Consider the following 16819-nt stretch of genomic DNA (forward strand, 5'->3'; position numbering starts at 1 on the left):
CCTTTATGAGTGCACCCATATGTGTCTTTCATGAGTGCACACTTAAATTCTGCTTTTTACTGACGAGGATATGTAATCGGAAGCACTGGGCGAGGACTGTCCAGAGGTTAGAAGTGAACCATTTAGCCAGCCCAGCCCTTCACTCCCTGGCCTCCCTTGTCTTTCTGGCTTCATCATCTATATTCTTCCTCTCTCTTCCTCCCCTCCTGATACGTCCCCTGTGACATCATAGTTGCTGGAACACGCCTTGAGTTTTCACGCCTGCAGCCCTGGCAGAATCTTCTGTCTGGGGGCCCACTCTTCCCTGAGCCCCTGCAAATTCAGCCAAGATGAGAGAGCCCAACTTCTCTCTGAAGTGTCTCCTGATGCTTGTAATTCCCAGAGAGTTCTGTAGGCGTCTTTAATCGCCTGAGTCTCTCCGCGGTGGGTGGTGGCCATTTGTTTAACTTGCCAGGGAGTTTGTTTTAGACTCTAAGCCCCTAGAGGGCCAGGCCCAGGGCTTAGTCATATCTACATCCACAACAGGCAGAGGGCGGTTTACCCGGCCACTGGGAGGACAACCTGGGCCCAGTGAGGTTAATCAGGCTTCACAAGGTCGGGTCTGCTGACCCCACTAATCAGCTTGAGCCTCCTAATCCATCGCCAGCAGGAACTTCAGGACGGAGGGCAGGGGCTCGGGAGAGCTGGCGGGGGCCATCTTGGCCTTCTCCTACAGACTCGGTCCGGAGGGGATGGGGCAGCTGAGACATGTGCACCACCCTCTTCCTGCTCAGCACCTTGGCCATGCTCTGGCGCCGCCGATTCGCCAACCGGGTCCAACCGTGAGAAACTCACTGGGCCACGGGCTGGGGGTGGGGGTGGGGGAGGGGAAACAATTGGGCTGAAGGCAGGCAGGGGCTGCCTGGACTCAGCAGGGAGGCTGGGAGGGACTTGCTGGGGAGCCCTGAGAGGCTTTCCCTTGGAGTAGGGGGCACTGGGAGTTCTTCGGAGATGCTGGCTGCAGCCTCTGGCCCCCAGAACCCGGTATGGCTTAGGTCTTGCAGAGAAGCGGGAGAGGGGCCTGGGGTCCAGGGTCTGGGGTCTGGGATCCAGGTGTTGCCCACAGCTCTGCCAACCTCTTTTCCCTCCTGCAGAGAGCCCAGTGGAGTCGATGGGGCAGTGACGGGCAGCAGCTTGGAAACAGACCTCCAGTCCTCAGGCAGGTAAGGCAGAAGAGCCTGGAGTGGAGCAGGGAGGGCGTCAGGCGTCACTAAGGAGGCTGCCACTGTCCCTAGTCCCTGCCCAGGCCCTGGGGTGTGCGTGTGTGTGTGTGTGTGTGTGTGTGTGTGTGCGTGTGTGTGTGTGTGTGTGTGTGTGTGTGCGCTCCAGGCTGGCCCCTCACCCCAGCTCGCCTGTTCCGTGTGCCTATGGTAGGCTGAATGTATGTTTTCTCCAGCTGGGTATGGGAGTCCCAGCCTCCCCTTGTGGACCCAAACTGTTCTGTCTTGCGTGTCCGAGTGTGGGGTGGTCCCCAGGGCCCCCCTGTTGGGAGGCGCAGGGGGAGTGGAGAGAGGGAGGAGGCAGCAGCAGCTCTGTGATGCTCGGCCTGCCTTCCCTTCCCCCTCCCTCTCCCGGCCCCCGCCCAGTCTCGGCAGCTCCGCTGCCTGAGCCTCCAGCAGGATTCGCTGTCCGGTCCCCAATAGAAGGCGCGGGAGGCGCATGACATCACCGCCACCGAGTGCCATTGGCTGGGCAGCCCCTGCGGGCAGGACGCTGTCTCCAGTGGCCAGAAAGTTAACTCTTCCCTCTTCTGAAGCCATGTGGCCTTTAGAAGGGGTGAAGCTAGGGTCGGGGGGGAATGTCTGGACTTCTCCTTCCCCAGGTGACTAATGTCCTTTGATGAGAGGGGTGCTATGCCCAACAATACACTGAAAAATTGAACAATGTTTGTTAGGGACACACTGTGGGAGATGTGGGTCTGTGCCTGCGGGCCCACCTGGCGTGGAGGCCTAGCTGAAGAGGGATGTTCTCTCCTGTAACAGCTTCTTTGGAGCCCCTGGCGCTGCTTCTCTTACTCCCCGTGAGAGACAGAGTGTGATGGCCTTGGGCCGCGGGGACCCTGGGAGGAGGCTGTCTCCCCACAGGGCTCAGACGGTAGAGACAGGCAGCATTTGCACGCACGCTTGTCTGGGTGCCCCATGTCTCGTCCAGGGTGTGGGGGACGTGCCTGCGGTGTGACCCCCAGATAGGTCGAGATGGGCAACAGAACGTGAGTCTTTCTTGATGTCTCTGCCCTGACTTCTCAGTCTTTGGATTCCTCTAGGTTTGGAATGTCAGAACCACGTCCCCTGGCTCCCTGCCCACCCCCAACTCCATCTCCCCTACCTCCCCTGGGTCCCCAGGAAGCCCAGGGCCTGTGCAGGAAGCAGAGTCATTTCTGCGATGCCCTTCCTCTTAGTTCCCTGACTGGGGATCCAACCCCGAAGGCGGTGTCTTAACCACTGCTCCTCCAGGAAAGCCCCCTGGTCCTCACTGTTGGGTTTGGGTCTAGAGTGGGGCAGGCATGCGTGCTCAGTTGCTCAGTCGTGTCCGATACTGGGCAACCCCATGGACTGCAGCTCACCAGGCTCTTCTGTCCACAGGATTTCTTAGGCAATCACAGTGGGTTGCCGTTTCCCCTGCCTGGTAACCTTCCCGATGCAGGGATCGAACCCATGTCTCCTTCATTGGCAGGTGGATTCCTTACCACTGAACCACCAGGGAAGCCTGGAGTGGGGCAGCCTGAGTTTAAACCCCACCTCCCCTCTTACTGAGAGCCTGTGGGCGAATTATGTAATCTTTTTATTTATATGTAAACTGAGATTAATAACAGAGTGGTTACACGGTTTCTGTGAGGTTTGAGTGAGATAACCATTATAATGCACTGGGCACAGAGTAACTGCTCAATTAACACCAGGTTCTCTCTTGCTGTTTTAAGATCAGCGCTTTATTCTTCCCTGGGGGCTCTCTTCCTCAGGGGATCTCACTCAGAAGATCCCCTGGCCCCAGAGGTCTGGCACTTCAAGTGTTTCTGGGTCTTGTCAAGGTTGCAGGAAACTGAGGGAGAGGGAGATGGAAATGACTTGCTTGAGGCCGTCCGTGAAGTTTGTGGTTGATGTGGGACTGGCAGGTCTCTAACTTCAGAGTCCATCTCCTCCACATGAAATGCCCCTGGAGCTTCTGTCAGGAGAGAAAAGGCCAAATCTGGGACCATCTGGCCGGGCCTGGTCTGCCATGGCCTTGCCAGGACTGTTGACTCTTGGGGACTCAGTTAGCTGGAGAAACAGGTCTCCCATCTCCCCTCCTGCTGATGGCAGCTCCATGGAGGGCTGGCCTGGGGGCGAGGAGTGGGGGGGGGGGTGCGTGGAAGATGGGGGGGTGCTCTCCATTCCACTGTCGTTAATTCCAGCTGGCTTCTGGGGGGCTCCTGCTCCTCTGTTGTAGGGTGAATCACTAGGTGCAGGGGTGGGAGAAAGGGGAAGACTGGAAACACGGGCAGGTCTATCCCTCAAGTTCTCTGACTCCGTGTTCTTTCCTGTTTAGGGAGAAAGAGCCTCTGAAGTAAGCCCTGGTCTCTTGAGGCGGAGCTCAGCCCCAGGGCCTGGGATCAGCTGGCACGGCAGGTAGGGCAGGGTCTGCAGCCTCGAGGGCTGAGAGCAGGGCTGGGGACACGGTGGGAAGGACACAGAGTCCACGAGGCCTGGCCGCGTGGGAGCGGAGCAGGCTGTGGTCACCACGGAGGTTGAGGGTAGGAGGGTGGACTCCTTCTGGCGGCTCCTGCCTGGACCCTGTTGTGTTCCAGGTCACAACATAAGGGTTAGTTTTTAAGAGAACAAGGGGTCATCTCAGTAGCATTTTCTAGGCCTGGGGATGAGGTGGCGGTCCTGCTGGGGGCCTGAGGGCTGTCTAGAGGACTTCTCAGGGAGAGGCAGTGCTCTGGGATTCCACTCTGAAATACAAGCCCCTGCTCTGGGATGGGACAGCCAGCCCATCAGCTGGGTTTTCTCTTTCAGCTCAAGTCCCGGTGTGCCCCCCACCCCGGAAGGACAATGTGCTGGAAGCAGCAGCTGCAGGAGGGGGACCAGGGAAAGCAGTTGTCGAGAAGGTAGACTCCCCTTTCAGCCCGGACCGCTGGTCTGCACTGCCCCAGGCCCTGGTATGAGGCTCCTGGAGAAGCGGGCCTGGCCGGGCAGGCGGGAAGGGCGGAGGAGCTTGAGCTCTGGGACAGGCTCCCTTCCTCGGAGGCCATCCAGAGAGAGGGACTCAGTAGGGTGCCCCAGCCCTGTTAACTCTGGGGCAACAGGAGGGAACAGTAAGGAGTGAGGAGACTCCAGAAGTGAGGGACAGCGGTGGCTCACGTTCCCCAAGGAGGGGCTGCCTGTCGTCCTCTGCTGAACCCTCACAATAACCCATGGAGGCTGGTCACGCGATCATCCACGGTTTAGAAATGAGGAAACTCGCAGAGAGGTTCGCCGACTTACCCAGCGTCACCCAGCCAGAAAGTGGGGGACCCCAGGCTCATAAGGGGGAGGGGGTGCAAGCCTCCTGAAACCACCTGGAATCTGCGACTGCTCAGGGGAAGAAGCGGTTTCGCTGGCCTGGCCACCCATCGCTGGCAGCTCAGCCCGTCCAGGGCTGCGTGGTGTCACTTGGCGGCGGTGGCACTCACATCCTGTGACATTTGCCTCTCCCCAGTCCCCAGAGCTCACCCTGCTGGCGGCTCTGCTGAAAAGAGCTCTAGGAAGGGCCGGCTGGGTCTGTGAGGTGTCTGCCTGCAGCTGGATGGAAGCAACCCACAGCTTGTCCTCGCAGAGTGCGTGCGTGTGTGTGCACGCGCGTGCATGCAAGTCTGTGTTCCAACTGGGCAGCAGCGTGTGGGAAGGGAGAAGCGTGACACTTGTTTTTGTCAGTCTGCTGACTGCTCAGTAGCAGCGGCGGTGGCCTCCTTTGCCCCCAGCTGCCCTGCCATTTCTGTCTTTACGATCCTGCCTGATCCTAAGGGGAGATAAAAGGAGATTTCCGCTTCTGCTCCGAGATGCAGGCACAGACCCGGCAGGCAGCTGCTGCCCACTGCCTCTCGGCCATTCATCTTCCCAAGCCCCCCTCCTCCCACATGCATCTCTCCTCCCCCTCCAGCCCCCACTGCTCACCCCCTGCTAGGAGCGAGGCCTCTGTCTGGCCAGCCCCCACCGCCCCCCGCCCTTGACTTTCGGAGCTGGAGGAGCTCTGTAGACAACAGCGAAGGCTGAGATGCCGCAGACTCGGGGAACCCACTCTCAAGGGACAGGGAGGAGGCACAGCGTGCTGCAGGGAGCGTGGCAGTTCTGTGGGAGCCTCAAAAAGTAGGGCAGGGCGGAGGCAGGGGAAGGGTCGCACCAGGGAAAGAAGCTCCGTGTTGGAATGGAGTCAGAGCCCCACTGCCCGTCTGACATGGGCCACAAGTTCGTGACCACCTGTCTCAGCTCCCGTCAGCCTGTCTTTCTCCGGGAGGCATCACCGTCCTGGTGACAGGACTCACAGGCTGAGGGCCAGAGGGCACTGTTCCCAGGACCTGGCCTGTGTTCCCTGATCCTATCTTTGCATTCATTCTCTAATCTCTTTGCCATATTCCTGTCACTTCATCCTGGCTGCTGCTCTCCGCCTGTCTCCTTCCACTGGGCTGAGGAACTGTCAGAGCAAGGTCGGCTCGCTGCACCGGGGCTGGCTCACCGCCCAGACACACATCCACAGAGTGACACCCCTTTGCAGCCCTGTTCTCAGAGTCTGCCCAGGAGGTGAAGGCGCCCCTGGGGACCATTAGCCGGAAGAAGGGAGGGAAAGCGAGAGGAAGGGGCTGCTGGGGTGGGGGGAGGTGTCTGCTGGGCTTGGAGGCCGCCCAGGCCCTGGCAGCCGGGGTGCCATGTGGGCTGGGCGGGAGGGGCTCTCTCCCCCAGGGAGCAGGCTGGCTTTGGTGGGAGCAGATTGTGTTTACACCTTCCCCACACGCCTGGCCCACGCTCGCCTCTTATTCTCAGGGCTCTCCCACCCCTGGGCTCTGCACAGTCTGCATGCTGGCAGCTCTTATTGCAGAGTTGCCACCCTCAGCCGAGAACTCCTCTTCAGGAGGCTGCCCGGGGCTGAGGCGCCCCTTCCTCGGCCCACTATCTCCCATCCCAGCAGCTGGGCTGAAGCCCATGCAGGGGGTGGACCCAGTGTTCCCAAGAGACTGAGTCCCTCTCCCTCCCATTTCCTTAGAAAGAGCTGCTGCTTGGAAATGAGAGCAGAAAAGTTCAGGAGCTTGGTAGATCAGCTATAACAAGAAGGAGGGGATTAAGGGCGACGAGAGAGAGAGAGAGAGAGAGAGAGAGAGAGAGGTGGGTCCCTCCTGGACCAGGGTGTGGGCTGTTAGGAAATAATGATCAGGGATTTGAGAGCGAGAGCCCAGGGTCAGAGCACCAGGTTGAAATCTTGACTCCACCTCCACTTCATACCTCTGTGGCCTTGGGTACGTTACTGAATGTCCTGTGCCTGTTTCCTCATCTATACCATGGAGATAATAAAGTTAGTTTCCTGTCTCACAGGACTGATGCTCAATTAGAGCACACATTTGTGTGGCGTGTTTACCACGTTACCAAGTGTTCAATATATGTGAGCTAGTGGGATTGTGTTTGTAAACTGTCACTTACTGAACAATTACAGAATAATCAGTAGGTAAATCTAACAGCTAGAGTCCCTCCCCTCTGTCCCACGGCCCCTCCTGGCCTGTCTTTCCACATGGAGGGCCGCCAGGCACTGGGCAACTCTGAAACACGCGAGGACAGCAGAGTGTGGCGCTGCTGGGTGGGGCCACCGAGTAAGACCTAGCGCCCAGTGAGACGGTACAAGCGCTGGCTGCTGTGGCTTCTGGGCACCTAGCACCCCGTTCCAACCTCCAGGGGGTGGGGACGCTTCTGGCCTGGACACCTGCCCCCCCGAGGCTCCGCTTCTCAGCTCCAGAGAAGACAGGCGCCGTTGCCCTGATGCTCTTCCACCCTCCGTCTGAATGCTAATCTCCCTGCCGTGGGAGCCTGAGTGACAGGGAAAAGGTTGCTCAGAGCTGCAGGGCGGCCGAGGGCAGCAGCCGGAGGCAGGAAGGTGCTGTCTTCTGCGACTTCTGCGGCTGAGGCTCAGGGCCGCTGCCAGTCTCTCCTGGAGCCTGGGAGACTGGGACACGACCAGAGAGCTGACAGCGTGGCGGGGGTGGGGTGGGCGAGCAAGGGAGGCAGCCGCATTGGCGCCCGGCGTGGCCGGGGAGGGTACCGGCCCATCCTAAACGCGTCTACAGACAGGACGGTCCTGGGCAGGGGCAGAGAGCAGAGGCCTGGTTCTAGACTGGTGGGGAACAGCCCCACCTGAGGCAGCCATGATGACATGACACGACAGCAGGGGCCCAGCTGACCCCATGGCTCCTGGGACCCCCTCTGCAGGCACCCCCTGCTGGAGAAGCCCAAGACCTTGAGATAGAGCCTCAACAGTAGGAGGGCCAAAAGGCTAATACCGAGGTTTACTTTGATGATAATGATACTACTACTCTTATTAATAATGGCTAATAGGTCTGTGCCAGGCGCTGTGCCAAGAGCTTTATTTATAAGCACTGTCTCATTTATGAGGCAGGAACTGCTGTTAACCTCATTGACCCAATAAGGAAAGTGAGGTTCACAGAACTCACTCAAGGTCACTCACAGCTGGTGGCAAAGCCAGGACCTGCGCCCGGGCAACGTGATGCCGGAGCTCGTGAGCTGGCAGGGCAGGAAGGGCCTGAGTCTCGAGGAAAGCCAGGGTGACCCGGTCTCCAGGCATAAGGAACCAGTCGTGGCCCCACCTGGGCGGTGCCTCTGCAGGCATGCCAGGAGGGCTCTGCCAGGGTTATCTCTGTGCTCTCTCTTCTGGAACCCACGGTTCAAGGGTAGACACTTGGTCCTGAAACAGCCAGTCCTTGCCTGCCAGCTGACAGGAGAGAGAAGAGCGAGCTCTGCAGGATCTGTCATCCTCTCGGGGAGGAGGCAGTGGCCACCGGCAGGGGTGACAGACAGAGGCCAGCACTCAGAGCCACTGCCATTCTGCTGTCCCCTTCAACCAGGGCAGAAAGAGAGAGGACACAGCCAGCAGCCTGGCTGGAGGGGGAGCTGGAGGAGGCGGAGGGCTTTGAGCAGGTGGCTTCAAGAGGGAGCCCCTGACTTAAACTGGAAACGAGTCCTGGTACATAAGGACTACAGACCCTCTCTGTGGGATGCACATGCCCCCTAGTGGGGACTAAGCCTAGAGGGTGGACAGAAAATTAAAACAGAAGTAACCGATGACCATGACCTGTAAGCCTGGGTGGGAAGGGCCAGTCGCATCCTTTGGTGAACACACACACGTCCATTTAATGTCACATGCAGAAGCCAGCTGAATTAAGCATTAAAGGAGACTATTAATGTATTCACTTGCTTGTTTATTTGACAAGCACATATTGGGAGCCCACAACATACAAATCTTATATTAGGTGTTGGGAGTGAGACAGCGAAGAAAGACAGTGCCTGCCCTGCCAGTTAGAATACGACCAAGACCTCGGCCTGGGAGAGCCAGTTCTGCCAGTCCAGACACTGCCTGGCCATGTGACCGTTCCTTCTCTGGACCTCCATCTCCCCATTTAACAGGCGTGTGTTGAACTCAGGTGGGCTGGCGCTGGCGATGTAAAGGACTAATGACCGTTCTCAGGGAAAGAACTGTCTACTAAGATGAAGGGGATCAATCAGATGACCTCTGGGGGCCCCAGAACTTCTCCCAATCAAAAGAGACTCTGATGGACTGTCTCTGGAGGTGCTAACAAGGACTCGCTCTCTCAGCAGACATGGAGTGTCTGTGCGCCAGGCACTGTGGATGCCGAAATGAATTAAGACTTCCTGCCACAAACAACTAGAAAACTGAGCAAAATATAAGAAACAGACACTTGACAAGAGGCAGCACACAGGATGGTGACCTCATGACTTCCTGGGCATCTGCCTCACAGTTCCCTGCCTGCGGCGTGGGGCTGGTGGTGGCGCAGAACATGCAGACCACGCTGGTCTCACTAGGGTGAGGAGGCATGATCAGAGTTCAAGACAGTGTGGCGGGGGGTGGGCAGAGGAGGCAGTTCCAAAGGACATACACACGGATCGATGGGATCCAAAGACAGAACAGAGGTGCTTCACCAGAGAAAGGAAAATCTTGACAACAGAAAACAGAAAGCACTAACCATAAAAACAAAATGGATAAACTGCACTAAATCAGAACTGGAAAGACTAGGAGAAAATATCTCCCAAGCAAATGTCTGAGAAAGGACTTGTGTCCAGAATACATAAAGAGCTTTCACAACTCAGTAACATGATAGGCCAAAAAAAAAAAGGGAGGGTTTTAATAGACTTGTCACAAAGAAGTACACATAGGGCCAATATACACAGAAAGATGCTCAACATCACAGTCAACAGGGAGATGCATGTTAAAACCACAGTGAGGTACTATGACATACCCACAAGAATGGCTAACATTAAGACTGACCATAGTAGGTCCTGGTGAGGGTGTGGAACCAGCGTAACTCTGAAACATGTTGCTTGGGGGGATGTAAGCATCGCAAACCACTGGGGATACCAGTTTGGCAGTTTCCCTTGCAGTTATCCAAGAGGAATGAAAACTTATGTCCACAAACAGATCTGTATAAGAATGTTCATTGCAGCTTTATTAATCATAGTTCTAACAGCCCAAATGTCCATCAACATGTGCATGGATAAAAAGATTGTGGTATATTCATCTGACAGAATAATACTCAGTAATTAAAAAGGAAATGAACGACTGTTACATGCCACAGCATGGGTAACTGAGGGAAGCCAGACACAAGAGAGTACCTGCTGTAGGATTCCATTTATAGGAGATTCTAGAATGGTCAAGACTAAGCTATAGTGACACAAAGCAGGTCAGTGGTTGTCTGGGGCCAGGGTTGGATGGAGACTGACTGTAAAAGGGTGTGACGGGGATCTCTGGGGGAAGAACATGTTCTAAACCGTGATGGGGTTGTGGTTGCATAGGTGTATACACTTATTGGACTACTGCACTGTACATTTTTAAGTGGATGCATTTTATTTTATGTAAATTATGCCTCAATAAAGATGACTTAAAGAGTTTAAAAAAAAAAAACAACCAAGAATAAAGCTTTGACTCTTGTCTTGCTTACGGTCTAGTGGAAAAGCCAGACATGAAAACAAATTATCATAAAATACTGGGTATTAAAAGAAGGATCTTCACATAATAAGAGTTCCACTTACTGTGTGCTTCCCTGTGCTTTGCACGCACAGTCCTAAAACAGTCCTACCAGGTTCGTGAGGGCCTCCACCTCCTCCTGCTGCAGATAAGGAGCCTCAGAGAGATGAAGTCATCCGCCAGGGGTTACTTAGCTCAGATCAGCAGAGCTGGGACCCGACTCCAGGTCCGCTTGGTTGCAGAGCATGTGTTACATGAGCCAGCCGTAGGAACATTGGAAAGAGCTAGGGGACTGTCTGAGCATCTCAGGTAAGACTTTGCAGAGGAGATGCTGAAGCATGAGTCGGGATTTGCTATGCATAAAGGGAAGGAAATGTCCAGGCAAAGGAAACAAACAGCATGAGAGCAGGTGCTGCAGCAGTTATGAGAAGGGGGTTTCTGGGAAGGGGAGTCACGTCCAGAAAACAGGAGGAAAGGTCAATGGCATATATTATGTACCCTTCAAATTCACTTATTTTTAAAAAGCCTATTAAGTAATAATTTCATGAGAGGCAACAGATCTGCAGAGCAGGCAAATGAAATGTGTGTTATTGGTCACCACAGGAAGGAATCCACTGCAACCCAAGGTTATCCATTCTCAATAAACAGGGTACACGTCCTGTTTCTTCTCCTCCAGAAAGTTAAAAGCTCTGTGCAATGGTCCCAGATTTCTGATGAATGGGATTTGTGACCTTCTTTCACAGTCCTGAGAAACTGAAGTGGAAAATATCCTCTATGCTTTGAGAATGTGCTTTCTAGCCGGATGAATTGAAATCACTGGAGTTAGCAAAACATGATCCACTGTTATGGTGTATCTTCCCAGGAAATCCAGCACAATGGTCAAGACCACAGGTTTGAGGCTCAAGGAGTTCTCAGCGCCTTCACACACTAATGACTCATTTTTCTGCTCCTGAGTTGAAACACGGAAGGATAACGACAGGGCTGTTGTGAGAGTCAAATGAGACAGCAAACTGAAGGTGCTTAGGGTCAGCATGTTTTATACATTAAATTTGGGCAGCTTTTTGTATGTCACTCAGATCTCAATTAAAGAGGTTTTTAAAACTATGTATACTCTTCTATTTATTTATCTTTGGTTGTGCTGTGTCTTCATTGGTGGATACGGGCTGTTTCTAGGTGCTGTGAGCAGGGGGCTACTCTTTGTTGTGGCTCAGTTGACCTGCGGCATGTGCAGACTTCCTAGACATGGGATCAAACCTGTGTCTACTACATTGGCAGGCAGATCCTTAACCAGTGAACCACTAGAGAGGTCCAGTATGTAAAGTGGGTTTTTTAAAAAATGCACTTAAAACAGTGCCTAGCATGGAGTCAACACTATACACCAGCTATTATTTTTTTCAGGGTGGTAATTTGATTGTGTCAGTTTATCTTCTTTATTTTGCCATGACCCATTCTTCCCGAGAATAATCATCAACAAAAAAGAGAGAATGACTTGGGATATGTCAATCCTATCATTTACAGTCATATCTTTCTAATGAAACACCTAGCTTAAGATGGCTTAAACAATAAGGAGGTTTCTTTTTTAAAATCTCCCACTCTGTATTTCACTCAAACTAAGATGCCAGTGCTCACAGGATGCTCCCACATTCAGAAATATTGACATGTAAAAATATGTGTGTCTGAATCAAACTAAAGGTCTGAAGGCTGGGGACATTGGGACTGGCTTCTCCAGCAGCTCAAAAGCATCTTCAAGGTTGTTCTGTCCATCACTTCCGCTCTTCCTAGGAAACAGCCCTTCTGGACACAAGGTGGCTCCCATGGTCTCAGGCATCACTTCACGGGGTCTCAAAACCAGAAGGGAGGCTAATGTTTTTCAAACTTAGAAGACTTTCCCAAATGTGGCAGAACTGCACTGCAGACCATTTGTTAAACCAATTCCTGGCGAAGGGAAGAGATTTCTCATGGGCCTGGTTCAGACTATTCAAGATTCACTCCTCAGGGCAGGGCCGGGGCTTGCCTCCCAGCAGTTCTGTGGTGTTCGTGACATGGAGGAACGGCAGTGGTGGGGCTAAGAGTGCCTGCCACACAGGTGAACTTCCGGGAATATCACTGGTGCAACTGCTTCCCATGTAAGCAGCCAACTGCTTGGGAAATACTGCTCCTCCTTTGTGATCTTATTCATAAAATTAAACAGAACTTTCCAGTTAAGACATTAACCTCAATATTTAAAGACTCTTTTCTATTAATGTGGGTTTCAAATGTGTGTGCTCAGTTGCTCAGTCGTGTCCCACTCTTTGAGACCCCATGGACTGTAGCCCACCAGGCTCCTCTGTCCGTGGGAATTCCCAGGTAAGAATACTGAAGCAGGTTGCTATTTCCTTCTTCAGGGGACTCTTCTCCACCCAGGGATTGAATCCATGTCTCCAGGGTCTCCTGAAGGCAGATTGGCAGGCGGATTCTTTACCACTGAGCCACCTGGGAAGACACAGTTTTCGAATAATACCAAGTCTTAAATTTGGAAAACTCAGCAGTGGCCACAGGACTGGAAAAGATCAGTTTTCATTCCAATCCCAAAGAAAGGCAATGCCAAAGAATGCTCAAACTACTGCACAATTGCACTCATCTCACATGCTAGCAAAGTAATGCTCAAAATTCTCCAAGCCAGGCTTCAACAGCACATGAACTGTGAACTTCCAAATGTTAAAGCTGGTTTTCGAAAAGGCAGAGGAACCAGAGATCAAATTGCCAACATCCGCTGGATAATCAAAAAAGCAAGAGAGTTCCAGAAAAACATCTACTTCTGCTTTATTGACTATGCCAAAGCCTTTGATTGTGTGGATCACAACAAACTGTGGAAAATTCTTCAATAGATGGGAACACCAGACCACCTGACCTGTCTCCTGAGAAATCTGTATGCAAGTCAAGAAGCAACAGTTAGAACTGGACATGGAACAACAGACTGGCTCCAAATCAGGAGAGGAGTACATCAAGGCTGTATATTGTCACCCTGCCTATTTAAGTTATATGCAGAGTACATCACGAGAAACCCTGGGCTGGATGAAGCACAAGATGGACTCAAGATTGCTGGGAGAAATATCAATAATATCAGATATGCAGATGACACCACCCTTATGGCAGAAAGTGAAGAAAAACTAAAGAGCCTCTTGATGAGAGTGAAAGAAGAAGGTGAAAAAGTTGACTTAAAAGTCAACATTCAGAAAACTAAGATCATGGCATCTGGTCCCATCACTTTATGGCAAATATTTGGGGAAACAGTGGAAATAGTGACAGACCTTATTTTGGGGGGGCTCCAAAATCACTGCAGATGGTGACTGCAGCCATGAAATTAAGAGACCCTTCTCCTTGGAAGAAAAGTTACTACCAACCTAGACAGCATATTAAAAAGCAGAGATGTTACTTTGCCAACAAAGGTCCATCTACTCAAAGCTATGGTTTTTCCAGTAGCCATGTATGGATGTTGAGAGTTGGAATATAAAGAAAGCTGAGCATCAAAGAGTTGATGCTTTCAAACTGTGGTGTTGGAGAAGACTCTTGAGAGTCCCTTGGACTGCAAGGAGATTCAACCAGTCCATCCTAAAGGAGATCAGTCCTGACTATTCACTGGAAGGACTGATGCTGAAGCTGAAACTCCAATGCTTTGGCCACCTTATGTGAAGAATTGACCCATGTGAAAAGGCCCTGATTCTGGGAAAGATTGAAGGTGGGAGGAGAAGGGGACGACAGAGGATGAGATGGTTGGATGGCATCACCAACTTGATGGACATGAGTTTGAGTAAACTCTGGGAATTGGTGATGGACAGGGAAGCCTGGCGTGCTGCAGTCCGTGGGATCACAGAGTCAGACACGACTGAGCAACTGACCTGAACTGAAATCCTATCAGTGAATGGAACTTTGTGAGCTGACTGCCTGAGCGGAGCAGGTCAGCTGACTAGATTTCCCCTCTGCAATCAGAGCCAAGGTCCCTGCACAGCCCTGGGGACTCCTGCCTTGTAAAGCTTCTGATCTACTTTTGTCACTTATCGCTAGACTGTGTGACTCTCTCCATGTAACAAATACAGGTCTACACTGGCCTTGAATAATGTAAAATTCAGAATGTCCTAGACCTCACCAGCAAATGAAGTCACAACATCATTAGCATTTCCCTCTCAAGAGCTCTGAGCCCTTGGCCCCTCATTCAGGAACACTAGCGCATTTTGTGTTTCCCAGTTACTTCTGGACGGCCTGTGCAGTGCGCCTGACACGTACTCCGGCACAAGGCCTCACTGCATTTTGCTCAGTCACTTGGCCACAGCCCAGCAGCCCGTGACACCCCTATCCGCCGTGAGCCTGCCGCTGTTCTACCAAGGCCCTGTCAGGTGTGAAAGCTCCACTGTGTCCTCTGGCACAGGCGCCCTTCTCGAGCTGGGACAGACAGCCCTGACTGCACACTGGGTGGCAACTAGTCTGGGACCCAAGACAGCCCCCTGCCTGCAATGTAGGAGACCTGGATTCAATCCCTGGGTTAGGAAGATCCCCTGGAGAAGGTAATGGCAACCCACTCCAGTATTCTTGCCTGGGAAATCCCATGGACAGAAGAACCTGGCAGGCTACAGTCCACAGGGTTGCAAAGAGTCAACACAACTGAGTGACTAACACTTCCACTTTTCAAGACAGCCCCGCCAGAGCCCAGAGCCCTCAGTCTTTCACAGATCAGCTCCTACAGCCTCTCATCCTCATTCTTCCCGCCAGAAAATGGCTGGAAACAGTGGAACAGGTGCCCATCATCCACACCCCACTTCCCAGTTTCATCCCTAACCACTCATGGAAACACACAAAATCTGTTTTCCTTCCCCTTCCCCACAACCCAAAACCCTTCTATATAAGATCAATTTTTATGTATATACTCACAGTGCAGTATAACTTCATCATAAAAGTACAGACTCTACAGGCTAGGATCAAACCCCGATTCCACCAGTTACTAGTGTGTGAACTGGGGCAAGTTATGTAACATTTCAATGTTCCTCTTTCCCCATCTATAAAAACAGGAGTAGTGATAACGTACTTCACTGTGCAATGGTGAGGATGAAACGAATTAATATCCATAAAGTATTCAAGCAGTGAATGTCTCACAGTAAGTGCTACAAAGCGTTAGCTATCATTATTGTTTTGCCAGCAGATCACCTGCCTACACACAAGCAGCTTTTGGCAAATTCCACACTTAGAGACTGAAATAAATTTAGTCTGCAGGGAGAGACCTCATTCTTTCTTTTGGTGTTGTACAAAATAAATTGTCTTCAAGGGTAAAACAGAGAAACTTAGGGGCCAATTTCACACAATTGGAGCTATTGCTGAGTTAATGATTGTATTTGTGGAGTACTTACTGTGAGCAGAGGCAATGGAATACCAACTAGGTCTGTGAAGAATTTAAAAGGAAAAAACAAATTAGACTTCTGCCGTGAAGAGCTTACAATCAAATTAAGGAAGGCAAACGTTAACAAATGTGGTAACTTGAAAATAAGTCCCCGAAACATATTACTACACACAGAACAATTTAATCCAGACGTAAATGCCAGAGATCATTGCTAAAGGGCTGATGACAATGGGGAAAGGGTGATGCAGAAAAGGCTTCGTGGTCTTGCAGCTTTACTATTATTATTATTATTATTGGTCGCAGGACATGCAGCACGTGAGATCTTAGTTCCCCGACCAAGGATCGAACCACTGTTTCCTGCACTGGAAGCCCAGAGTCAACCACTGGATTGGCAGGGAAGTCCGCACATTTAATTTCCAAATAGGTATAAATTCTGGCTCTGACTCTAGTTGTTTTTTTTCCCTTTTACAATTTCAAAACTAAAGCAGGATGGCTGATTCATGTCAATGTATGACAAAAACCACTACAATATTGTAAAGTAATTAGCCTCTAACTAATAAAAATAAATGGAAAAAAAAAAACCCAAACAAACCCTAAAGCAGGGGTTACTGCCTGAAAAATAGTCCTCAGGAGTAGCAGACAGTGTTACACTACTGTTCTTTCGTAAAGTATAATTATTTTTGCGTGGCGCCCCGGGGGTTCAGGGGAATTTAGAGCCCGGCTCGGCCCGGCCCGACCCGTCGCTCTCGGACACCCTCTGCCGCCCCAACTAAGAGCAACGGAGCGGGACGTCGAACAACGAATTCCCCGGGAATCTCCGTTTCCTTCACTAACGCAACCACCCCCTCCATGACTCTAATAAAATCCGCCGAGCAATTAACTACAAAGTCGGACTTTGTAGTTCCCAGTTCCCTCAGTCGTTCCTCTAGAAGCCCCCTCGAACTTTTTGCGGCCTCCACCACCCAGCCAGTCTCGGCCAGGGACAGCCTGTTCATTCAACAGATAGCGACTTTGTGACCGAAACGACCGTCGGTCTTCGTTTTCTAACCGCCTGGGTTTCTATACAGAGCAAGCCTCCCGCCCTGGGATCTCTACTGTCCCCAGCGGCGGCCACCATCTTACCCGCGTTCCAGAGCCGCGGGCGCCCCTCAGCGGCCGTTGCTCACACTACATTTCCCAGCAGCCCTTTCTCAATAGCGC

General features: G+C 52.2%; 1 protein-coding gene and 1 long non-coding RNA gene across 2 annotated transcripts; one reads left to right on the plus strand and one right to left on the minus strand.

Annotated features, from left to right (window-relative positions):
* The first annotated feature begins 700 nt into the window (after positions 1-700).
* Positions 701-4353, plus strand: PRCD (photoreceptor disc component). The gene is made up of 4 exons (XM_065910721.1): positions 701-821; positions 1134-1202; positions 3562-3641; positions 4032-4353. Exons 1-3 carry the CDS (start codon positions 748-750, stop codon positions 3581-3583), a joined length of 165 nt encoding a protein of 54 aa, XP_065766793.1. The 5' UTR covers positions 701-747; the 3' UTR covers positions 3584-3641; positions 4032-4353.
* Positions 2909-16779, minus strand: LOC136149994 (uncharacterized). Its single transcript, XR_010659729.1, has 3 exons — positions 16742-16779; positions 15630-15661; positions 2909-3198 (listed from the first exon to the last, which is right to left on the minus strand). It is a non-coding gene; the product is annotated as an uncharacterized lncRNA (long non-coding RNA).
* Between the last annotated feature and the right edge of the window lie 40 nt (positions 16780-16819).

Source organism: Muntiacus reevesi, chromosome 18 (assembly GCF_963930625.1).
Source record: "Muntiacus reevesi chromosome 18, mMunRee1.1, whole genome shotgun sequence".
Lineage (NCBI taxonomy): Eukaryota > Metazoa > Chordata > Mammalia > Artiodactyla > Cervidae > Muntiacus > Muntiacus reevesi.